At 41.5% G+C, this 11,929-nt stretch overlaps 1 protein-coding gene across 2 annotated transcripts; it reads right to left on the bottom strand.

Moving 5' to 3' along the window:
• Positions 1-546: 546 nt before the first annotated feature.
• On the bottom strand, positions 547-11,359 carry oma1 (OMA1 zinc metallopeptidase). 2 transcript variants are annotated; one of them, XM_061078822.1, is made up of 8 exons: positions 10,673-11,359; positions 8,613-8,841; positions 8,140-8,313; positions 7,400-7,507; positions 5,380-5,508; positions 5,055-5,129; positions 3,643-3,792; positions 547-1,118 (listed from the first exon to the last, which is right to left on the bottom strand). In XM_061078822.1, the coding sequence occupies exons 1-8, from the start codon at positions 11,044-11,046 to the stop codon at positions 792-794; spliced, it is 1,566 nt and encodes a 521-aa protein (XP_060934805.1). In that variant the 5' UTR covers positions 11,047-11,359; the 3' UTR covers positions 547-791. The 2 variants fall into 2 exon arrangements, with proteins under 2 accessions (XP_060934805.1, XP_060934806.1); XM_061078823.1 differs by lacking the exon at positions 5,380-5,508.
• Between the last annotated feature and the right edge of the window lie 570 nt (positions 11,360-11,929).

Genomic DNA, 11,929 nt, shown 5'->3' on the forward strand with positions numbered 1-11,929 from the left:
TGAACCATAACTGCCCTCCCCTTCCTCATTGTGTGACTGCTCCTGCAGGCTGCTGTTAATAAAGAGAGTTTTCTCAGTCAACTTGCCTTGTTAAATAAGTTTTTACAAAATCCCACGAAAGATTTCTCAAAGCTTGACGGCGGATGTTAGGATTCCTGAGCGGAGGGCTGTGTTCGAAAACCTGCAAACAACCTGACATAAATTGATACCATTAAATCCCTCAGGATGGAGGATGCATAAATTGCTGTGTGTGTAGCATGAGAATGGAGGAGTCATAATGAGAATGTAGATGTCCTCCGCCTCCCATGGACACACCCTCCTACATGCACACGGAAAGTGCTTACCCTCGTCGGTTGCTGTGTGTCCATGAATAATGCACATATTAATCGTGCAATGTATGGAAGCTGTACTAATTAATTCAGCATTTCCCCGTTCGAGGTTATCTAATTAATGTGGCTCCTTTGTCGTCACTCGGCATTGATAACATTCTCTGAGAGTTCACTCAGCAGCGTGTTGCACTAGATAAAAAAATATAAGAAGAGCCAGTGATTTTCAATCTTTTTATTCATGGCAACATTTTCCAAAGATTTTCTCTGAAACTAGAAAGACCCCTGTCTACTTCTTTTCACATTATCAACCCCAGCTCTACCCTCTATTGCACTGATACCCTGATTGACCAGTAGGGGTCTCACCAGAAACCCCTTAAATTAAAATTAAGGAAATATCAGTTAGCAGCAGTAAACAGTCCAGTCCGGTCAGTGAAAAACCAGAGTGAAGATTTAACTTCCCTGTCAGCTGATCTGCAACCCGTCCTGTGTTCTGTCCTGAGCAGGGACAGGGGCTGCTACTATCTCTGAAGCTACAGCTGGGACAGGACCTTTGCTCTGTTGACCCACACTTGGGGAAGGGAGAGGTGCAGTTTGGGGAAGCAGAGCAGCAGGCAGTGCAGGAGAGAGAGAGGCAGGGCTGTGAGGCAGGTGGGTCTTGCTTGCCCCCTCTGGTCCTCTTTCTCGATCCTTAGCGTTTTTCAGCAACACCTGGACGCTCTTGGCGAAGACGACACGGGGGTCCGATTCAGGAAGAGCAGGGCAGACACAACTTTCCCTCAACTCCAGAGCCTGGACACAAATACAAGGCAGAACAGTCACACAGGTGATTTCAAAACATTAATGCAGCAAGTATAAAGAAATACCGGAAACTCAGTTTATTTTCTTATCTTTATTTAAGAGAGCAAGGCTTATTGATTTCACATTCAGACTTTGTAATGCTCCGATTCAAAAACCTGCATTCAAACTCAAATGGCCCCTGCTTGTCCTGAGACTTTCTCCTCACGTAGACGCTGCCTCTGTGCACATGTGAAATGTCTGCTGACAGATTTTTTCTTTCTGGTCTTGGATTGTTTATTATGTGCAACAAGTCTGTCAAACTTCCCCATCCATTGGAATGCCAGGTGTAGATTAATGAAACTGTCCCGCCCTCCTTTGAGGGTGCGGTAGCTTTACTTCCCCTACAGAGGTAACTTTCTGGGTTGCCACATTTCATCTGAATTTCTATTGGTTGGGGGAAATTTTGACAGACTTCTTTCAAAAAAATCTGAAAAAAAGAGAGAGGAGAAATCCGAGGGCAGATGTTTCATGATAGCAGTGTGTGTGGCAAGAGCTGAAGCAACAGAAACAAATATAACTAACTAAAAAGTTTGAGCAAAGCAGAGCACATCTGTTTTATTGCTAGAGTGTTCTTATTGATCTCTTATTTCATGTCTTTGATTTTATTGAAAGCACCTTGAGCTGCATTTTATGTCTGAAAGGTGCTGTATAAATAAAATGTATTATTATTATTATTATCTACTTAAAAATGGAACAATTTGAGCGCGAGCACAGAATCTTGAGTGAAAGAATTACAAAGTCTGAAATCAATAAGTCCTACTCTCAAACCTAAAGACCACATTCTCGAATAAAGATAGGAAAAAAATGCCCATATTAAACAATGCTTTGTTTTTATTCAAAATAAATTGTAATAACATTAAATCTCATCACAGAAATGCGTAAACAGCAGACATACTCACAGGTAAACATGCACTGATTTATAACTGTAGACATATTTAACCCTTCAGTTGTGGCTCATTTGTTGCTTTTGTTCACAGTGTAGTGGAATAAGAAATCATCAAAATGCAGCAGTGAACTAAAATGAATGTGATGACAGATAAAGAGGAGAATGTGAAGGACCAGAGACAAAGACGACAGAGATTGAAGTGCAGAGATAAACAGATGCATGAAGCCCGAAGACGCCACGGAGAGAATAAACAGAGGAACAAGTTTGCAGCCGGGCTACTGATTTTTTGAGGTTGTACTAGCACAAACAAGTGAAGCACAAATGACAGGATGCCATTAGTTTTTCCAGTTATTTGGTAAGATAATCAGAATATTGTGAAAATGTAAAAGTCAGTTATAGAAATAAAATGACTTAGTCTTGATTGTGTTGGTGCAGCCAGTGAACACCAGACTGCTGGTTATGGATATCAATCCCAGAAGGGTTAGATAAGCTGAGCTGCCAAGAACGAACCACAAGCCCCTCCCCCACAATTAGGCGCATCCTCTCTGTCTGTCTCTCACACACAACTCATTAATCTCACACTTAGTGTCACCTGCAAGACTCACGAGCGCATACACATGCACTTTGTTTCACCACTCAACAGGCTCCCCTCTCATGCTAGCAGTGGACTTAATGCGCTTTGCTGAAGGGTGATGAGTGCACTAGTGGAGGCAGAGTGCCCTCACAGGAGCCGGGGTTAACTAGCCTGATGCTGTCACCCCTCGCAAGGTTAAAAACATCACATTATGCATCATTTTCACCCGACTGAGCTCAGCTGTTAAGTGGCTCATATGTGCCGCTATGCTGGATTGAATGAATTGGGGAGGAGCAGGGTGCAGCGGATAGCGGAGCCAGAGAGTTTCCTCTGCACAAACACAATGCAGGCCAACAATTCCCCTAAACAACCATTCTTCATCACTTCGCTGCCTGTGGCTACAGCCGGGCCTCTGCAACGACTGCTGCTAAAGGTCAGCTACCACACAGGGATATGAAATGATGCATGGTCGCAAACATATAACACACACCAACACACACAAGCACAGGAAACATGCCCCCACTCAACGACACAGGCACCTGATGGACAATTAGTGGTTTACCCATCTGTTCGTCAGTAGTGGTTGGAGCATGTGACTGTGTTCCAACAGTCCAACTCACAGTCAAGGTTAAATTCATCGCTGCCTGGTACTCTTATAATCTCTCTCTGCCTCAGACACAAACACACACACATGTGCAACATGAAGTTGCTTTTAGTGACTGCTTGTTTATTTCCCCTATAGCCCGGAGATCCCATTGACCACCACAGTGCGTGCACAGTGAGTGAGAATGTGAGATTCAGCTGCTAATGTTTCCTTTAAAGCCTCCACGAAATGCAGTTAGATATCCAGCCCAGTGTTGAAAATGTTTTTTTTCCTCTGTTCTTTTTCTCTCTGGCCTCTCTCTCTCCACGTCAGCACACGTCTCTTCAGATGTTTAATTAGCTAAATGAAGACTACTAACAGCTCCTACTGTCTCCTACACAACAGACAGGGGTAGGGCTCTGTGCGTCCGTACCTCTGGTATGAGGCTGTCCATCAGAGTGAATCTGTTCCTGTGCGACGGGTGTGTGGACAGCCACTCCGGGAAGGTGGGCTCTCCTGTCAGCTGGTCTCTGATTTCCATTTGCTGCCAGAAAACAGGTCCTGCCCGCACATCTGCACATGCCTAGGAAGGAAACACACAAAAGCACACCATGGAGTCAGAAACACACAATGTGGCTGTGCTGAGATGAAAATCCTCAGTGAACTATCACACTAAGTTAAGTTCCGTTTGACAACAGTGCCCCCTAGTGCTCTAAAAACGTACTACAGGAATTGAGGGTAACGGACTGCGTGAATCCATGATAAAATACTGATTCAACTCCAAAGACAAAAAAAGTTTTCAAAGTTATTTCAGAGTTAAGGAGTGTGACCTCCAAAAAGCACCAATGATTGCGAGTGCTCTCATATTCTGTTAATATAATAAGATAATACAGTTTCAACACCTTGTATGGGTCAAGATCCATAAATACTACAGTCTATCCTACATTTGTCATGATGCTGGCCAATAGCCACTTTCATTTTACATGCACTTCTTTCAAATCCCTCACTTCCAGTTTGTTATCATCTAATTATTAAACTTTATTTAAACAGGTTGGTCCCACTGACATTAAAAATCTCTGTTACAAGGAAGACATTGCCAGGAATAGCAGCAATAGAGTTTCAAGTAAAATTAATTAGAAGACGAACACATGATTAAAACTTGATCATATGAAACACTTTCAAGAGATTTTGTCGAGGCTTTAAACTCGCTAAAGGTTATAAGGTTTGGAAGCATAAAATCAATCTGTGCATGATTCCATGCATTAGGTGCAAAAAAGCTTAAAACGTTCTGTTCCCAGTAAGTACAGACTTTGGTAAGAATAAATCCTAATCTCCCATAGTTCCTTAAAGGGAAGATAAAGGAGTAGGAATTTTGCCCAGAAGGGTTTTGTATATGAAGACATAAGGGAGACGAATTTGCTTTGTCGAGAATCTCTGTGTCCCATGATAAACATCCAACATGTGAAGACAATGATCTGTGGAAATGATATTCAACACATCTCCATAGTCAAGAACAGGTTAAAGGATAGATTCCAACAAGTTTTAGTTTCACAGAGAAAGAAAAGCAGGATTTGCTTCATCTTTTCCAGGTGTAGGCTTCAAGTTTAGCATTTTAAGAAAACCCAAAACTGAGGGACCATGATGATGTCAAGATTATCTCATTAAAAACTTTTTGTCGTTTTGTCCATTGTCCCCGTTGAATAAAGAATAAATGCAAGATCCTCCAGAGCCACAGAAGAGATTGTATAAATATCATAGATTGCATAGGCTGAGTAAAACTAAACTTAATGTATAAAAGCAGTGGAGTGCCCCTCACACTGGAGATGATGAAGATGATGATGATACCTTAGCAGCCAACTGTAATCCCACTTTGTCGGCCTCGGCCTCCAGCTTGCGACTGTAGGGACGACTGAACATCAGCTGAGGGGAGAGACACATGATGTTTGCATCAGATACAAACCTTAACAGTCAAACACGTTCCTCTTAGAAAGTGTTTGAGTGCTTTAAGTTCAGACAAATATAGAACAATGTCTTTAAAATAACATAATAGAATCGTGCTGTTGCCTTGTCAGTAAAAATATATGCATGTGTGTAAAGCTAATTTTCAATTGAGTGGCAGGAAATAGTGATATACAGTTGAACATGGGTAACGTTGTGCAATGTGTCAAACCTGAGTAAGCTTGTCCTGCACCCACTGTCCCAGCAGTGCCAGGCTGTCTCGAGGACAAACAGCCCATATGGCTGTCAGCAGAATAAGAGACAGGAGGTCCACGACATGAGACAGACTGGCCTGTTCTGCCTTCAGAGGACAGCGAAGGGACGCGGGATGACAAGGAGAAGATGACAGAGGAGAAAAGGTGCGAAGGAGAGAGAGGAAAGTAAAGGTTTGGTAGACAGATTAAAAGATAATAGGGAGAGAAAAATAGAGGGGAAAAGTTAGTGGGATGTGAAGGCAGCTGGAACATATTGATTGTTCCCATCTATTTTAGTGGAACTTAACTCTGTAACAGACTTAGAGGTTTTAACAGCCAATCCAATAGCGCACACCTACTGGGTAATACCAAGCCCATCAATGCTCATTCCTTTCATCTAATTAAAATCTCCTTCAAGCATTTCCTCCGAGGACGTTTAAAGTTTCGAAATACCCACTTCATTAGACACTTTTTTAGAACAAGAAAAATGGGCTTTTATTGCCGGAATAAAAAGAGCCATCGGAGGAAAATTAATAAAGCATGACAGTGGCCTAGGTCGACAGGTCTGCGGTCGTCACAGCACACGCAGGATTAGTGAGTGTCTGGAGGTGATTGTCAGTGAGCCTTTATCCCCGTCTGATGCAATCGCAGCAACTGATGCCACCTCAGCCAATACTATACATTTGAGACAGAGCGGGGGGGCTGATGATGAATAGTCAGGTCTCTCAGTGTATAATGCGCATTAACTATAGGAGGTCTGCATACATATTTTATGACCTTATATGGGAGAGACCTGGCCGTCTTCCAGCTGAAGCTTCTCTGTGTGCCAAGGGCTTCTACATGACTTCACTTTGTTCTTGAAATTATTTGCACTCTAAGTGTTTTCAATGAGTCATCCTTCTGCACCACAAGCAAGGTCTGCTATCAACGAAGCACCTCAGATGTGTTTACTAACAGGAAGTGAACGGTTACCTGTTAACCAGTATACCATGGTCACATTCCAGACGGTTAGTTGTACCTCTTCAATTTGGGTTACTGTAATTACTGTGATGATTTGTGAGTACTTGTGATACAATAAGTTCATAGTGTCGAGCATCAACCAAAGTTGGCCTGTCTGCAAAGTGCATTTACTATAGAAACGTGGTAGAATGAGTGGCGGTCTGTGTCAGAGCGACTGAGTTATTTCAGTTGTCTAAGCTGCCAAAGTCAGAGTGTGCTTTAGTGCTCTGGCCACAGCTAGCTGTTGTTAGCATCCACCACTGTCAAATTGCATGAGTTTGGTCCTAACTCAAGTGTTTGGGCTTGATGTCTTGACCCATTGCCACAAACACACAGAGCAGAGACCAAACTGGACCTTGACACTTACACTGCGCACAAAGGAAATAAATGAAACAGAAATTATTTCCCGGGTTTCTTTCCAGACAGTGGTAGAGAAAACACTGCTGTTAAAACCATTGTATTTGCTTCTTCTGTTGGATTTGTCTGAAGTTGAGTAAATCGTTGAACTCACGAATTCTAAGGTCAATTTGTCAACACTGGAAATCACTGCTTTTTAATTAGCTGTCTTCAGCATTATCAGGATTTTCTGACTGAAATTAAATGCCAAACTAATGCCTTCCCTCCTCAATGTTTGTGCTGATATGGTCTTAAATGGCTATATATTATATAAATAAATATGTTTCAGACTTTTTCAGCACATGTTAATAATACAATGACAATTTGTGGTCATGAAAATTGTTATACAAAATTTTCACAGGGTTTATTATCTACATTACTAAACACAAATCTTTACATACACTAAGGTCGGTTTGTTCTACACAGAAATTCTTCAGTGTTTCTGTAAAAAACTGTCAGTTGAAATTGCTCAGAGTGCTTAAAGGTCACTGAGAAGTGACAGACTGCCAATATCAGGCCAAACACGACAGTCAAAGTGATATGGTAACGTTTTAACACAAAGCAACAATCATAAACATAGTGTGAAGAGGCTAACACACTTACAGAGTGTCCCAGTAATGCATGAGCCATCTCGTGTCCCAGGACGATGGTGAGCTGGTGAACATCCACCACAGTGTCCAGCATCCCCGTGAACATGAACACCTTCCCGTTCTACATACAAGAAGAATAAAATGCAAATTTGAGCCATATGGTGTAAATATAGTCTTTACAGATGTACAAGAAATTGTAGGCAATTACCATAGACTTTAAAATAAGTCACCTCAACATATAATTGAAGTGATGTATCCCAGTTCTATAATCCCATATACTTAGTAATCAGAAAAAAATGTGAAGTAAATATTCAAAATTAATTATTTTACTACATATTCTCCTAAGTTATGTTTCCTTAGTGTTTGCTTGTTGGATAGCAGGATTACGCAAAAGCTACAGGACCTATTTCCAAGACATTTTGTGTAGGGGTTTGTCATGACCCCAGGGTAAACCCATTCAATTTTGGAATGGATCTGGATAAACTGGTAAATCCAGGAGTTATTGTTCAGTTTCGAGATGGCGAGATAGAAGGTCAGTCTTGGCAGAGGTTTGCACTTTCTGTGCACTCATCTACTTTTCTGTCAACTTAGTTTTTATAACGAAGGTAGAATGCAAAAACCAGCAAAAGGTGGTGTGAAAACTAACTTTCTCTGTCACAAGGAATATAATACATTCTCAAATGTGAGATTCAGGATGCACTGGTTCAAGGTTGATAATATGATACTACATAAAAAAAATATCTGTTTACTTACTGGAAGGACAAAAGCGTTGACATTTGGACTTTGCACTATGTGGACGGTCCAGGTGACATCAGACACTTCAGGGATGTCCTTGTTCCTTTGTGCCAGATGCTGCACCACCCGCTCCACCACCTTGTGACGGGGGTCAGTGACTGGAAGGAGCAAGTCTGCAAACTCCTCCATGTACTGAAACAAACACACACATACACCACACACACACATACACACACAGACACACACAGACACACACGGTGAATAAACACATTTTAAGGAAGATCTTTTTGGCTACATTGTTTTCTGACACCACATCCCCCCCCCCCCCCCCCCCCCAACATGGAACTAACTACAGTATATGTCATCTAGACTGTCTTATTGGCATTACTGTTTTCATTACTGATTCAATAAATGACTTAAAATTATTTCTATCTCTAGTCATCCTGTAAAACCGACACACACATCCTGTTTGTCCCCTCTCCCTCTCTCACAGCCTCTGAAGTCAGAGCAGCCAGCTCCATGTAGTTCTCTCTGCTGAACACCAGGAGGCGGGTCCGTCCCGTCACAGGAGACTCATCCAGGTGAGTCAGTAGGAGTAGAGCCGCAATCACCATGGCAACACCCGCCCCTCCTGCCAGATGCCAACGACGCCTCCGGACCCATTCGTGCAGGAGCTGCCGACGGTTGGAGGGAAGAGAAACCCACCACTTCCTTATGCTCCTGCACACAAAGAGAGGCCACATGCTCTGTGAGATCTGCTTGTGTAGCTCACACATCCTCACAAGGTCAATTCAAAAATCATACTGGTAAAAAAGCTAAATGAAAGACTAAGTACAAGCTCAGACTTTGGTAGGAAAGTTAGAATCCAGACAGATGCATGGATATCAATAATCTATTATTAAAATAATACATGCATTAAAGATGTTCACACAATGTACCTGCACAAAATGCTAAGGTAATTTTGTGAGCTTTTGCCGAGGAAACAGTGAAATATTAAATCTAAAAGTAGGCCGAGACGTTGCTTGAAATAATTGACTTGAATAAATCAACTTTCTCTTTTACAGAGACAATTCTAAATGAATAATTTTAACAAAATAAAACAAAATAAATAAATAAAACCTAACCTATTGTGTGTGTTATTGAACCTCATGTGTGCCAAAAGATACTATCATCATTTTTTTTAATTGTTAGCAATTAATAAACTAATTTATTTGTTCTTATTTAAATAACCCAATTGATACAACTGTTCATAAAACAGTTAGAAGTGTTGAACAAAAAGCTTTAAGTGCAATTAAAGAATGGAACATATTTACACACTATACTTATGCGTGTAAATATTTGGCATGTGTGCCAAAGGATACTATCATCATTTTTTTTAATTGTTGACAATTAATACACTAATTTATTTGTTCTTATTTAAATAACCCAATTGATACAACTGTTCATAAAACAGTTAGAAGTGTTGAACAAAAAGCTTTAAGTGCAATTAAAGAATGGAACATATTTAAACACTATACTTGCGGATTGCACTAAAATCACCTGATGTAAGTTTTCCGAATAAATATATTGAATGTTAACAATTGGTTTGCAAAATAATACCAATGTCTTCTTTTAAAGTGTGTGTGCTCATTGAGTCAGTCCCAGCTGATATTGTGCAAGAGGTGTGGTACATCCTGGACAGATCCACAGTCGATCTCACAAACAAACAACCATGTACGCTAACATTCCTACTGGTAATTAACCTAAGCTGCATGTCTTTGGACTTTGGGAAGAAGCCTGGAGGGAACCTATACAGACAGATTCAAACCCACAGCTGCTAGGCAACAGTGGTCACTTCATCCCCTGCTCAATCATTATCCAATTTAATTGTTCTCATCAAACATCACAATGGGGGAAAATGCAATTCTGTAACTTTGATCATGTGACTATTGTTGGTGCCAGACAGACTGATTTGAGTATTTCAGAAACTGATCTCCTGAGAGAGACACATCATTCTGTAGTTTTTATACAGAATTGTATCAAAACAAGTTAATATTTGTTTCATATAGTTTAAGGGGGGATATGTAACCTCCAAAGTGGTTGTAGCTTACATATAGAGAGTGTATAGAGAGATTATGACTCTTTACAACTGTGGTGGTGGTCTTGAGGTGGATGGACTACAGCAGAAGAAGAGCACATTGGGTTTCAATTGAATGGTCTATCACAGATTACATATTGAACGATATGATATCCAATATGCGACATTAAGAATGCAGGAAACATAACGCAGGAAAAGACGTGCTGGGTAATTAAATAAATAGAATAAACAAATATACTAAATTTAACTGCAAGCTATTTTATTTACATTTGTAGTCCCCTGCCCTGCCAAAGTGACCAGAAGCAACAGATCAAAACAAAAGATAGCTTCACCACAAAAGGACCAACAACCTACAATGGTTTGATCAATGCTATAAAAGGTGAAGGTTTTGAGAGCAAATGAACTACCCAGCATTAGTGTGGTGTTCCTAATACAGTCTGTATATGCTCAGTGTTGACCTGCAGAGTCCTCTACCTGCCCAGTATGATAGCCAGGATCTTCTGCAGAGGTTTGAGCACCAGCCACAGGAGAGGAGCAGGAAGGGCTCTGCGGGGGGCTGAGGTGTGGAGCTGCTGTCCCCCCCAGCTGGGGACAGGACCCGGCTGCAGGGGGGACGGGGGTCTGGGGCGAACCTGGAGACACAGGGTCGGTCCATTGCTGTGGAGCCGCAGAGGTGATGGAGCAGGTCTGAGGTGGAGAGAGCTCCCTGCTCGGTGACAGCTGATCTGAGAGCAGCCGGAGCTCCCAGGGCGTGAAGCCTGTTTACCTCCCTGGACGAGTCGACTCAGGTGAGCGGAGAGAGGGAGGAGGCGATGGCCCCGGGACAGACAAACAGCGAGAGAGCCCATGTCGCCCTTCAGTCTCTCCTGGAACTCCTCATGGAGCAGCTGGTGTTGGTGAAGCGAGGCAGGAGACACTTCATCTCACTGTAGAACTGTCTCAGGTTTCCTTTAGGCTGTTATCGGACAAGAGTCAATGTCATGGCTCCGGAGGACGTTAGCTGCAGCTGTCCTCGTTGACGTCACACCGAGCCGCCGCCGAACTCATGCTGTGTTTCTGTTTTTTAAATATTCTAACACGAACACTTTATCATTTCATTTCCGTGTGACGCCGAACACACGCACAACGAACTGGGCTGAACTTTGTTGTGGTGCAGTTTGAGGTTCCTGCTTCCAAAATGTTTCCGTCTAGAAACATGACGCGCCCCAAAGGTTCCGGCTGGAACGACAATATATCACGGAAACACAAGAAAGTCTTTTAAACAGCTTTCGTTACAATATATGTTTACGGTATATTAATATGAGAGCCCGACCTCTGCTTTTATTATGTATTTATTTAGTTTTATTTGTGTTTTACTTATTTTCGTTCTTGTTTGTAGGTGTTCTTTTTTGCTCATCCACACAATTGTTTGATCAAGAAAACAGGCACGTGTCTTGTTTACTTCTATTTGTAAATTTAAAATGAATAACTAAAAAAAATGTAAGACAACATTTTAATTCACCAGATCCATATTTTTGTCTGGATCTGCACCAAATAACACACATTTATAAATATCAGTCTCCTAGACATGATTGATTTGTTTCCTCACCAAGATCCATGAACAATTTTCCCAAGAAATCGAAAATAAAACTTTAACAAATTATAAATTAATAGGTATGTGATATAATTTATCTCTATGTGATGTCTTGTGCAATGTGTGCGACAAATGTCTTTTCTATCTACATCTATGCT

Source organism: Limanda limanda, chromosome 9 (genome assembly GCF_963576545.1).
Source record: "Limanda limanda chromosome 9, fLimLim1.1, whole genome shotgun sequence".
NCBI classification, from domain to species: domain Eukaryota; kingdom Metazoa; phylum Chordata; class Actinopteri; order Pleuronectiformes; family Pleuronectidae; genus Limanda; species Limanda limanda.

Excerpts from the sequence above, each read along its gene's own strand:
- oma1 (XM_061078822.1), bottom strand. The coding sequence starts at position 11,046 with ATGGGCTCTCTCGCTGTTTGTCTGTCCCGGGGCCATCGCCTCCTCCCT. Across the intron at positions 7,508-8,139 it reads TCAACGCTTTTGTCCTTCCA|AACGGGAAGGTGTTCATGTT; the intron begins GTAAGTAAACAG and ends TCTTGTATGTAG. Across the intron at positions 1,119-3,642 it reads TGGACAGCCTCATACCAGAG|GCTCTGGAGTTGAGGGAAAG; the intron begins GTACGGACGCAC and ends ATTTGTGTCCAG.